Source organism: Aedes aegypti, chromosome 1, assembly GCF_002204515.2.
Source record: "Aedes aegypti strain LVP_AGWG chromosome 1, AaegL5.0 Primary Assembly, whole genome shotgun sequence".
NCBI classification, from domain to species: Eukaryota; Metazoa; Arthropoda; class Insecta; order Diptera; family Culicidae; genus Aedes; species Aedes aegypti.
Window position 1 is genome coordinate 58,303,441 of NC_035107.1, and position 12,909 is coordinate 58,316,349.

A 12,909-nucleotide genomic window follows, 5' to 3' on the forward strand; every position below is an offset into this window, starting at 1 on the left:
ATGCCTCGAGGATCCATAACGAAAAATGGCAGAACAGCCTGACTGGGAAACATAAGGTCTATTCAAGGGGTGGATCACTCCTGATGCATCTGATAAATCGAAATAATTTCATGCATTTAAATGCATGTGAATGCACACTCGACAAATTTGCAATGCATGGCTTGCTTCAATAATTTGATGATGTTTTGTCGAAGTGTCAAACTCGTTCTTCCATACTCACGCAAAAATGGTTGACCAGAGGAACTAAAACATTTAACATTTAACCCGTCAACTAATTTGAGAACCATATAACGGCATCATTAAAAAGGGTTAAATCTCTTCGTGGATAGTAAGGTTGATGAAAATGTGGACTTCAGCTACGGGAAGTGCAGCTTTATGTGTTATAAGTAGGACTTTATCCGGAAGTAACTGTTTCACGTGCTTTATGACCCTAGTGATCCAATACCGGTACATCCTGCCAGCCTTATAATCGGTTGGCTACTTGCTGGTATTTTTGAACAGGATTATTACATTATGCCTAAAAATATTTGTTCCTCAAGTAGCAACTCAATAACTACGAAACATGTCGGTATGAGTAGGTCAAAGAAATATTAATGGAAAGTCCAAGGCAATGTTTCATGATTCAACAGATTTATTACAAGGAGGAATAATTGGTATATCAGCGTATATCTTAGCGAGTTTCTACATGGGCTGGAGTCTGCGGATCCCTGGTTGTGAAACGTGGCGTTAAATGATCTGATCTAGCTTATCGTACTCTACTTGTCCTCTATCGGCATTGAAGGAAATAAAACAAACTATGGGGACATATAATTATCATAGTTTTTGTTCCTATATTTCCACTTAGAGTTTGATTAAAAAGCTTGATGCGAACTTCCATCCGTCACAACTAAGGCACAGACTGTGGGATTTTTCGGAAAGCTGTTCCGGTTACTCCTGCTTCTAAACAGCACTGTAATCCGATACTTGATGCCTTATAAACCTATGGACGTTATCGAACATGCATACATTTCAAATATATTATATTTTTCAATTCTTTAGCAATCTGAAATGGAAGAAGTTTGTAATTAGTTGCAGAATAGAAAATTGAGAAGAGAATAAGACTTTCACAACAAACAACGATACGTTACTATAGAACGATACGATGGTGCGGATCTGGGCTACGTTGATTGGATTGTCGAAAAAATGCATTTGATGCAATTTGATGCACATTTGATGTACACTGAACAAGTGATCCACCCCTTGGGTCTATTCCTCGCTGACCACGTCGAGATTTTTCAGTCAACCGAAATCGAAAAAGCTTTGCCATAAAGTGACCGGAGAGAGCGGAGTAATTCATTGGAATGAAGTGGTCGTTCCGCGGTGAAACGATGGATACCGGTGGACATTCTATCTGGCCGTATGACTGTGTGGATGCCGTTGTTCGACGCTTTCCACAACCGGTTCCGTACGTGTTCGGATGGAGTAACGACGGTAGTCTGCAGGATGTTACCGGACGGCATTGGTGACAGAACGAGATGGCATCTATGAGTTTGCGTGTAACAGACTGCTAGAGGTAATCCGTAACGCGGTGCATGTGTTTTTGACGAAATAAATGTTATATTTTTATCAACTTGTTTGATTTCCTTCATTTGATTGTTATATTCCATGCCGGCCATTGGGTTTGAATGTAAACAAAAAATCATGATAGCTAAATAATATTGCGCAATTATGCTTTATGATTCATAAAAATCGTTTATACTATGGGGAGTATAATTTAGTTATATTCATTCCATGGGGTGAATAGACCGAATATGGTTTTAGTATAAGCTTTAAGCCTTTTAGTATTTAATTATTTAACCGTGTTCATCTATTTTCTCTTATTACTTGAGCGGGTGAATATCTTTGACTGATATTATTTACTCAGTAGAAAGTATTCATCATCCTTCATCGTAGTGAACCGTAAAATGCTTCAAAAATCGAGGGAATTTCTTGTAATAATGCAAAGAGAAAATCGACAAAGAAAAATCGATAACTGCAGATACGCCTGTAAACGCGAGAATTTTACGCATGAGTACTTTGTTCTGTCAAAGCCATAGGTCAGGGGAAGTGGTTTATCTAGAGTTAATTAAAACTAATTTAAAAATTTGATTTTGTTTGAAAATTGACAGGAAAATGAATGAGAAGTTCATCCACTTCTTCTGGTCGACGCAAATCGAACCCACCTCTTGCTAGACAAAACCTTTACTCACTTGACTAAATGAGAGCCCCAAATGCTAATGAACCCGCATGAATTCGGTTGATTCGACTCTGCAAAATGCATCTGACAGCATGATCGCGTTCACACATACATCCTTGAACTGCACTGGAGCACTGTTGTAGCTTGCGCATGACTCACTCAAAACAACCTCGTTTTTCATTGAAATTTTCTCAAGGTATTGTTCAAACACATTATGTCATAAACTTCATATCCTTTAAGTGAAAATCCAAACTTTTTAAAATTCAAATAATTTCCTCTGAAAGTTTTTATTTAAATAGAGATTTATCGCATTTGCCGTACAATACTGAATCGGCGCCATGCATGATTCACAGCAAAACACAAAACAAAACAACTCCCGAAGGCGAATGTCAAACGTGCAGGATAAACATTACCGAATTTTCACTGATAACACGTACATAAGTGGTGACGGCGACGTCGAGTGCTTTGCATCTGAATTACTCCGCTAAGTGATTGATTGCTGTTTTGCAACTTTTATAAAACACCAAATCAAAACAAATCGCATAGTTCGAAACTTGTCGGTGTGGTTATCCCGGTGAAGCTCGTCCCAGTGCAGCACGATGGGCCAGCAAGTGTCCACTTTGCCGCAGAAGATCCTACCGAACGATACGGTGGATTCGCTGCAGTTCGAAATAAAAAAGCAGGCGCAGATTTTCTCCGAGATCGGCAGCCTCAGCTACGAGGACTTCCAGAAATGTCTGGCCGATCTCAATAGCTTGTGAGTAAATACTTGATTATGATGCATTTTACAATTTAACAATGAAAACAAAAACAAACAAAAAGCTAGCAAGTCTTTAATGAGGCTAATAAACGTCAAAGTCCCATACAAAATCAAAACAGTGCAGAGGCCTATAGAATCCTAAAACCAATTTTCTTGAATTCCTTGAGTGTAGAATACTACATGCAGCGAACTGGACTATCGAAATTCATACATTTTGCCTTATGAAAGATGGAACGATTATCGCAATGGGGCCCTGCACAAAAATGTACCTCTCCCTTTCATTCTTTCACGAAATTTGTAAACAACAAGGCCAGTAAACGTCAAAATCCCATACAAAATCAAAACAGTGCAGAGGCCTATAGGAACGCTGTATGTATCGTTTTAAAATCACTCCACATCAAGGCGTCAATTTTCGCGGGGTGTACGCACGAGCCTATCGATCGCAAGGTCCCTGGTTCGATTCCAGGTTGCCGCGAAAACTATTTTTGTTTTCCAATTTCGGTTTCATAAGACAAATTTATGAATTTCAACCCAATTCATTGTAGCGAATTTTCAAAGGCGGTTCCTGTGTTTATCGATAGTCCATTTGCCTGAGTGTATCATAAGCTAAGTATGCTGTTTCGCTCAAGAAAAGTAAATCAATTCCTTGAATGAATGGGTCAAGCAATTTTCTACAGAGAGCCCCGTTTGAAATTACATTTCTTCTCAACTGCGTATTGCGATCAAATAAATGTGATTTTTCTGACTATTTCTTGGAAGAAATTTTCCACGCATCGAGATGGGCGATTACTTTTCTTGTCATCAATCAATCCAGTATGCAAACCAGGCTATAGACATAATACCAAGACGTAGGAACCAAAAATAAATTGAAATGATTCGATTTGTGACCCCTATTTGTTGAAATGTGATATTACAATCTCATAACTGAGGACAATGGAAATTTGCTATGAAAAATCTTAAAATTTCGCGGTCGTAATGCGATCAAACCAAAATTTTGCTGTTCAATGTTATACTCAAAAATGCAAATATTCTTCAAGGGTCAGTAAAACAACACAATCCTATAGTGTTCTGTTACAATACATTAAATTGTTTTTGAATTGTATATTCTAAAAAGAATAATGTTGCTTTGACATTTAATTATAATACGCTGTTTTCAATACGTTATATAGAACAATATTGGTTTATTTCATTCACTGCCCATAAAAGCATAAACTGTTCCATATCAAAACACTTTGTATGAAAATGTCGTGGAAAAATATGAAGGGGTGCGGTACCATATTGAGAAATAAAGACGTAACAGTCTCTATATGAATTTTTGAACTAAATATCAACTGTTAAACGTGAATCGTGTTCAAGTTTTTTATAGTATGCTGATCAATAGAAGCAAAATGAGTTATCTGTGACGGTGCGGTGGTGTTAAATGGATGTAGCATGTAGAGATGTAGTAGAAAATTATAAACTTTTGTATGAGGATACAATTTTCAAATTTTTAGGGCTATTTTCTCAATGCCTACTTTTTCCCAGGGCATAGAGTATCGTCCTACTTGCCACACGATATACACATGCAAAAATGGTCAATCGGCAAAGAAAGCTCTCAGTTAATAACTGTGGAAGTGCTCATAAGAACAATAATCTGAAAAGCAGGCTTTGTCCCAGTTGGGACGTAACGCCAGATAGAAGAACAGTTATGCCTTTCTGGACAATTCACTGAATGGTACGTTTTTATCTGAGTTGCTGTTGGACATCTCCGTCGATCATCACGCGTCTGCCAATGTGAGATCTATCACGTTCGATTCCTCCAGCCAGCAGATATTTCGTCTTCGACATATTCACATTCAATCCAACCCGGTCTGCTTCACGTTTCAGCCTGGTATACTGTTAAGAAACCACCTAGAACGTTCTTCCGACAATTTTCACGTCGTAAGCGAAACAGATAAACTGGCTGGTTTTATTGAAGATCGTGCCTTGCATGTGGAAGCCCGCCCGTTTCATAACACCTTCTAGCGCAATATTGAACAGGAGGCAGGAAAAACCATCGTCTTGTCGAAGTCCTTTGCGTGTTTCAAACGGGTCCGATAACGCACCCGATATCTTCACACATCACTGTACCAAAGACACATTAAAGACCTCCATGTCCCTTGCAGTTGCCCAACATTTTATGGCTCATAAGGTAATCTAGAATGCCATGAAAAGTGTACTGCGATCTGCCAAACTTGGGTACCTTTTGTACTACCGAGGGACCAAATGCAGTACTAGAAGTGGTATCCAATGTAAGCCCGAGTGGGTCGGACCTGACTGTACACTATCTATCGTTGCCTTGATCATCGTCCATAATCTTCCATAGCTCTTCGCGGTCGATGGTATCATAGGCCACTTTGAAATCGATGAAAAGTTGGTGCGTAGGAACTTGATATTCACGACACTTTTGAAGGATCTTTCGCAACATAAAGATTTGGTCTGGTGTCGATCGCCCGTCCACAAAATCGTCTTGATAACTTCCCACAAATCTGCTTGCCAGTGGCGATAAACGGCGGAAGATGATCTGTGAAAGCACTTTATAGGCTGCGTTAAGAATGGTGTTCGCACGATAGCTCTCACATTTTAACTTGTCACCCTGTTTGTAGATTGGGTATATTATTCCCTCCTTCCACTCCTCCGGTAGCTGTTCTATATCCCAGATCCTGGCTATTAATCGGTGCAGACAAGTAGCCAACCAGTCCGGACCCATTTTAATAAGTTCCGCTCCAATACCATTCTTTCCAGCTGCTTAGTTGTTCTTGAGCTGTTTGATAGTATCCTTAACTTCACTTATTGTGGAAGTTAGCACGTCTCCCTCATCACAACGGCGTTGAAATCTTTATATATGCAAATTACAATGAAGTATGGGAAAATTTCTGTTCAATTTATGCTCCTCAAACATTCAGAAGACAAAACTCGCAAAAACGCGGCTATTTGTTGGGACTTTAGAATGCCGACTGCATAGGACTATTTTTAGCTGCGTGCCGGAGAATGGTTTGTGGCGGTCAAGGATGAACCACGAGCTCACCCAACTCTGCGAGACGAAACCAGTATTGAATAGTGACCCTGCAAAGATGGTATTTGCTTCGGATCCGGAATTAAATGGTTCATTCTGTGTTATCCGTTGCAATTTTAACGTTGCCCATCTAAAGATAGTGTAAAAAACATCATTGAACTGCTACCCCTTTATCAGTCTCGAATTGGCGTTGGACGATAATTTATTTATCTCCCAACAACGACGGTCTTAACTATTCTAACCAAGACGGGTTCATTTCACCACACTCTGGCTATAGAGTACATTGCGCACATCTTTGTTCTAACAATCTTAATCGTCTCTCACTCTCTCTCTTCCCCATAGATCGCGCAAATGTCTGGACCCGAACGGGAAACAGCTAGTCTTCGCGGTCAAAAAAGGCACCGACAGCAGCGTCCTCTGGAAGGGTACGGTACGCATTGCGTGCGTCAAGGTTGATCCCACCACCAAAAAGGTCGAATGTTACAAACTGCTGAACCTGAAGCAATTCCTGCAGGTGTTCCGCACCTTCCAGACCAATCTGCACGCGATGGTTACCGTTGAGACGCAAAGGATCCGTAGTCCCACATCCAGTCCAACACATTCCAGTTCCACGTCGACCACAACGACCAACGGGCGCAATGGTAGCTCATCGAGTGGGGCCGGATCGTTCGAGCGACCGGATTTCAGCCCACAAACGCCAAATTCATTTGTATTTCCGCATGGCCCAACGATCACAACGGCATCGATGCTGATGGAACAGGTCGATGCAATCAGTGGTGGTGGAGGTGTCGCATACTCCTGTGAGGATTCAAACGGAGGAGCCATCGGAGGGGGACCCATCGAGTGCAACGAGTGCTGCATCTGCATGGAACGGAAACCGGAAGTGTCGCTTCCATGCGCTCACAGCTACTGCACACCCTGCATCGAGCAGTGGAATATACACCAGAAGAAATGTCCGATATGTGACGAGGAGCTGGCCAGTACCGACGACACTTGGGTCCTGTCAGAGATGCCAGAAGCTGAGGAGATCAGTGAAGAGATCTGTGTCACCTTGATGAAGTTGTCTGTCGATGAGCGTAAAAAGTGAGTGCCAGATGGGTGTCGCGGAGAATAATTATCTGTTTTATGTTTCACGCATCTGGGAATGAGTACCTGCAGAGCTGATGTGTGATGAGAATGTGTCGGAAATTCATGACTACATACAATGGCTACAACTAGTCTGTTGGTCATTGTATTGCTATGCGAATAGTAGATCTGTTAGGTTTGTTTTTGTAATGCTATTGTTTGATATCGTTTATTCATTAAGTATATGACATATTCTCTTATAAAATCAGAAACGAAACAACAAAATATTCTATAAAAAATGACTTGTTCATTATGCAAAATTATTGAATGCTATCAACGCTTGAAATATACATATTAATAAATGTAGATTAACAGTTTTCAAACAGAGAAAGCCCAAATAACCGTGGCGATAAATGCGCGGCTATTCAAGACAATCCAAGCAACCATTCGGCGTTCGAAAACCCCAAGAGTTTGCAAGTCCTCCTCAAGCATAGTCCACGTATCATGCCCGTAGAGGACTACCGGTCTTTTGAGCGTTTTGTACATCGTGCATTTGGTGCGGGGCTGAATCATTCTTAACCGCAGTTTCTTATGGAGCCCATAGTAGGCACGACTTCGTATTTCCCGACTTACATTGTTGTCAGCAAGGATCCGATGTAGACGAACTTGTTCACCACCTCGAAGCTATTCCCGTCTATCATGACACTGCTTCCTAGGTGGGCCCTGTCACGCTCAGTTCCGCCTACTAGCATGTACTTTGTTTTCGACGCATTCACCATTAGCCCGACTCTTGTTGCTTCGTGTTTCAAGCGTGTGAAAAAAATCTACCACCGTTACACATTTTCATCCGAATTAAAGTGCAATTTCGTTACTTGGGTATTCAAGCAGAATTCGAGAGTGAGAGGGTTTGTTGCGAATAAAGTGACAAAGACTATACTCAGCATCGTCATGTCTAGACTTAAAGTTCCGCTCAGACAAAAAAGCGAAGAAAATCCAAGATAAAAAATAAGCGCCTATAATTCCAATAAACAATATTGTTATATAAGAACAGCCAATAATGTTTAAAAAAGGCAATATTCCAAATTAAATATTGACAGCTCTAATGACAATTACCAAAGTCAAATAATCATATGGAGAAAAATAGAAAAGAGAATATTCATTCTAGCACCTTGAAGTCCAATTACGGAGGAATCAGACTACTAAATTAAAGTTGTTTTAACACACCTACTACGAAGACTTCTAAAGCTAACGCTAACGGGTAGAATGTTTTCACACTGAATTGTTTGTTCACTGTCGTCAAACGAAAACTACCTACTGATAGCTATATGCCAGTTAACATTCAACGCTCCTTCATCGTAATCATCGTCATCATCGAAACTTCAAAAGCAGTTTTTCTGTTCAAAACTGAAAATCATTTGATAAAAATATGTTCACTTTGTTTCGGTTGGAGAGTAGAATACAGTGAACATATTTTTCTGCAAATTTTCTCGATTTTGAACGTAAAACCTGCTTTTGAAAATTCCAAAATCATTGACAGATCCTGCCCCCTTAAGCCAAATTTGGGTTATCCTATATGGAAAAGCCGCGTTGAGTGAAAAGAAGTCAAAGTAAGGTTGATTTGCGACTCCGTGATACCACTAAATATTGTTGTTTACGCTTGAATGCGTTTTCGATCGAGAACCGTTTTGCATTCCCGTTTACTCCCACAAAATCAAGTGAACTTGGATCTGCCTTAAAGGCTGGTTTGCTGCTAACAAGAAAAGAATCTCGACGCGCGGATTTTTTTTTCCAAGGAATGGTCCAGAAAATTAATTATATTCAATCGCAGTACGCAGTTGAGAAAAAATGTCATTTCAAATGGGACTCCCTGCCAGAAATTTCTTCAATTTTCTTAAGCGAAAAAGCATAATTTGCTCAAACGAGAATTATGAGAATGCACAGTAGAGTGATGCAAACTTCGAAATGTTGGCTCCCCTATGCTTAAACGACTTATATAATTGTATTTCGCATCCTCCCAAAGTTTGAAATGAATCGGAATAAATTTGACTGTGCACAGGCCATTTGAAGTTTATATGGAGATTACCTGAGACGAGACTCGCGAAGACGGTCTTCTTTTTCTGTGATTGCTGAGTTTTTTTCTTATTCCACTTTGTGTTTATACCAATTATGCGCAAGCCGTTCAATCCCCCACATGAACCTCTCAGCAAAAATGATTGAGTTTGCATCACATCGAATCATAAATAGCCGTTTGAGTGAAATTTCATGCCAGCAAACGTAGCAGACATTAGAAATAATTAATCTTCTGCTTAGATTTATCAGCAACTTTGGAAAAAACTGCTCCGCTGACTGAGGTTTTTAATAAACAGTTAACTTTGAACACAATACTTTTCACTTTTTCAGCCATAAAAACGGTGGGCTGCATTTGACGTTTCGTGAGAGGGGAATCTGGGCTGCATATGACGTTGATATTTTTCTTCTTCGCGAGTCTCTCTCAGGAGATTACTATGGGAAACGCCATCCTTTTGTGTTCAGCCCTGTATCTCTTCGTCATAATGTTTTATGAAAAATTGAACACAATCTTCACACTAACTTGAAAGTACCCATAAAATGGGTTCCAAATACCCATTTTTATTAGCAGTACTGAGTTGTCAGAAAAAGAGTATTTTACAAATGTCAGAAAAAGGGTACTGTTGCAATTGCAATGAATGAGAGACAGGTGTCCGATTTTTTGAACGACGTATATTTGTTGATAACGAAGTTAAAAAACTCCTACCAAAGAAAATTGTTGTACAGTAGAGTAAGTTTATGTTGTACATAGTAGGTGTGTTTTGTTTCATTTCATTATATCTTGATTAGGGTAATTTAATGATAGCTTTTAAGAAAAAACTTACGTTTAGTGTCTCTGACTCGTGACTTGCTTGCTCGCAATAGAAATAATAATGAAGGCAGCAAAATTTAGCTAAAATTAGGTTTAACGTTAGGTTAAATTTCACAATAGTTCAATAACTTTTACTTGTTTTAATGTGTTCTATGTTCGTTTGAGTATCTTAGTATGTTCCAGTAGATTATAGGCGCTCAGGAAACTGTATTTCAATTTAGATAATTTAATTCAATTTGGTTCCTTGAACAGATAACTTTCAACTAACCTAGATATTTTAGATGCCGTAATATTTAATTAACTTCTGATCACTTGTTTGCTGACGCTCTTAATTCACTTGTTTTACACACTTTTAACTAGGATAGACTTTTAAATTTAGTTCTAGTTTTTGTTTAGCAGTAATTATGAGGTATTTTAACTCAAAAAAGGCACTTTCTTTTATGGACAAACTCCACATGACTGTTCTTAGCTGACTTGCATGTTTTTTCCTCGACTCACGTTATCTGACACTTCTTTGGCTAACACAATGAATCTCCGTCACCGTGGGCAAGGATGACAACTAAAGGTTGGTACCGGTAATGTGTTTGGATGTATGGTGCGATGCACGCGAAGTTGCAACAGGTACTTTATCCCCATAATGAAGTTTCTAATTGATTACCAATAATGGGTAGATAATACGCATGGTACTCTGAAGAGCAGCACCGCCATTTTCCAGTTGCTGTGCGGATCTGTTTGTTTTTAGTACAGTAAAAACCTTTTTGATGTGGGAATTTGTTGTACTTGTTGTCTGGGGTGTATCTGCTGTTTGAAAAGCTACAGTTTATAAAATATTTATTAAGGTAAGTACTTTCTGACGCAGTTTTTATGTGGGTTACAAGATCACTAGTTTCATCGTTTTTATTCAACAGGATTTCGATACGGATGTGGCAAAATAATTTCCAGAGCCGATTTCCAATATGCTGGATGGAGTACTGAGAGAGAGTATCCGGAAGGTGTTCCATATGAAGAGCAATCAGTGGTCCAGTGATTGATCCCCAGTGGTTATTTCAGATAATCCGTTGGAGCATCTAAGATCGGCATTTCATAATTGAAAAAAAAAAAAAAACATATATATCATTGTGACGATAATGTGCGACCATAACATATAAATAAATTTTGAAATTTAAATCTGTTTTATTCTTGTTCATTATTTTTTTAATTTTGAGGTTGGTCAACCGAATCCAGAGCGATATCGACAAAAAAATGAGGTTAATTTACCCATTATTCCAAAACCAATCAAGAGTGAAAAATACCCATGTTTTGAAGTTCATGTCTAATACTCTTTAATGGGTAAATCGCCTTTACCCATTTAATGAGTTAAGCCACTTTAGTCGGAAATGGGTACGAAAGTACCCATTAATGGGTACTTCCAAGTTAGCGTGTTCTCATGAGAAATCTTTTCAGCTACACTCAGAAATAAAAATAGTCACAGAATTACTAAAGTTTATGCATCAATGACTATTTTCTATCTGCCTCTTTTTCATTCTGCTGTGAATTTCTACACTAAATGTCATTTCACCTGGGTTGAAGCTTAGCGATGTTTCAACCCAGGCGAATTGACAAATAGGAATAAAATTCCCTGCAGAATGAAAGAGAGGCAGATAGAAAATAGTCATGCATGTTGGGTTTGAAATGAACATCTCTAGATTTGCGATATGCAGAAAACAATTTGCCTTGAGTTGCCTGTTACTTGTGCGTGTTTGCAATGCTCTATCCGAGAAGTCATTACTAGAAGTCATGGCAGTTGTGGTCCAGGATCCCAGGAAATCAACATACATTACTAAAATTTAGTTATTCTGTGACTACTCGTGTTTCTGAGTACAACTTTGCCGAGGACCACATTTTGATTGGACGTCAGGATAAATTGCTATTCATAATCATAAACTAGGTATGCATTTTGTATGCTGAACCAACTGCCCGGCAGGCAACAGTGGTGCTCCTGGTGGGTAGAATGGATCAAAGTAATCCAGGCTACTATGTTCTACAGTAAAAACGCAGTGTTGCTCTGAAAGTAATTGGGTCCTAAAGCCCTGTCCCAATTTTAGTGCCAAACGCTTAAAATTAGGCCAAAAACACATGTTTACTCAATTTTCTATTGTTTTCCGTTGGTTTAAGCCCAAAAACATTTTTATTAGATTTTGTCGAATCCTTTGGCTTAAACTCAAATTTTGGGTGTATTTTGTTTTCCGTGTCCCTTACGAAACGTCAGATAGTAACAACCCCAGTGGTCGAACTAAAACCCCTGTGGTGTTTTTGTCGACTAAGCGAACGTCAAACATGATCAAAAGTGTCAAGGTTCATTTATGGACCAAATTTTTAAATTAAAGTTCAAACATGATATAGCCATTATTTGAGCGGGAAAAATTGCTAAAGTAATTACAGTAACATGCTTTTTCGTGTTATTAAATGAAAACAAGATTTCATTACAAATTTTAGGACCCAATTGAATGATCATCTCAGCATGGTATAGACTTTGTTATCAATAATAACAAATTATCCCTACGTCCCATCAAAATGTGGTCTTCGGCAAAGTTGTAGCTGGGAAAATTTCACATGAGAAGAGTTTGTTCCATAGATTATTATTTCGAGCAGTTAGAGGACTGAACACAAAAGCTTTGCGTTTTTCATAGTAATTTCCATATAAACTCCAAATAGCGTGTGCACAACCAAATTTCTTCCAAATAACTTCAGATTTTGGGAGAATGTTTTTTATCATAATTGACACCGTTTTAGCATAGGGAGCAAAAATTTCAAAATTTGCGTCAGTCTAATGCACATGCAGCTGAAACCCTGCTATTTCCGAGTTCGTTTTCTCAATCATAGATGAGAACATGATAATTTGGAGTGATGGGTCATTCGGGGTAATCGGTTATGCGGTGTAATGGAATTCAGGGTGAAGTAGAATAAACCCGTGTCGA

General features: G+C 38.9%; 1 protein-coding gene across 1 annotated transcript; it reads left to right on the forward strand.

Moving 5' to 3' along the window:
* The first annotated feature begins 2,572 nt into the window (after positions 1-2,572).
* On the forward strand, positions 2,573-7,440 carry LOC5573410 (RING finger protein 141). The gene is made up of 2 exons (XM_001654534.2): positions 2,573-2,972; positions 6,352-7,440. The coding sequence occupies exons 1-2, from the start codon at positions 2,815-2,817 to the stop codon at positions 7,094-7,096; spliced, it is 903 nt and encodes a 300-aa protein (XP_001654584.1). The 5' UTR covers positions 2,573-2,814; the 3' UTR covers positions 7,097-7,440.
* The last annotated feature ends 5,469 nt before the right edge of the window (positions 7,441-12,909 follow it).

Coding starts and splice junctions, on each gene's coding strand:
- LOC5573410 (XM_001654534.2), top strand. CDS start 2,815: ATGGGCCAGCAAGTGTCCACTTTGCCGCAGAAGATCCTACCGAACGAT. Junction 2,973..6,351: donor CTGGCCGATCTCAATAGCTT/GTGAGTAAATAC, acceptor TCTTCCCCATAG/ATCGCGCAAATGTCTGGACC.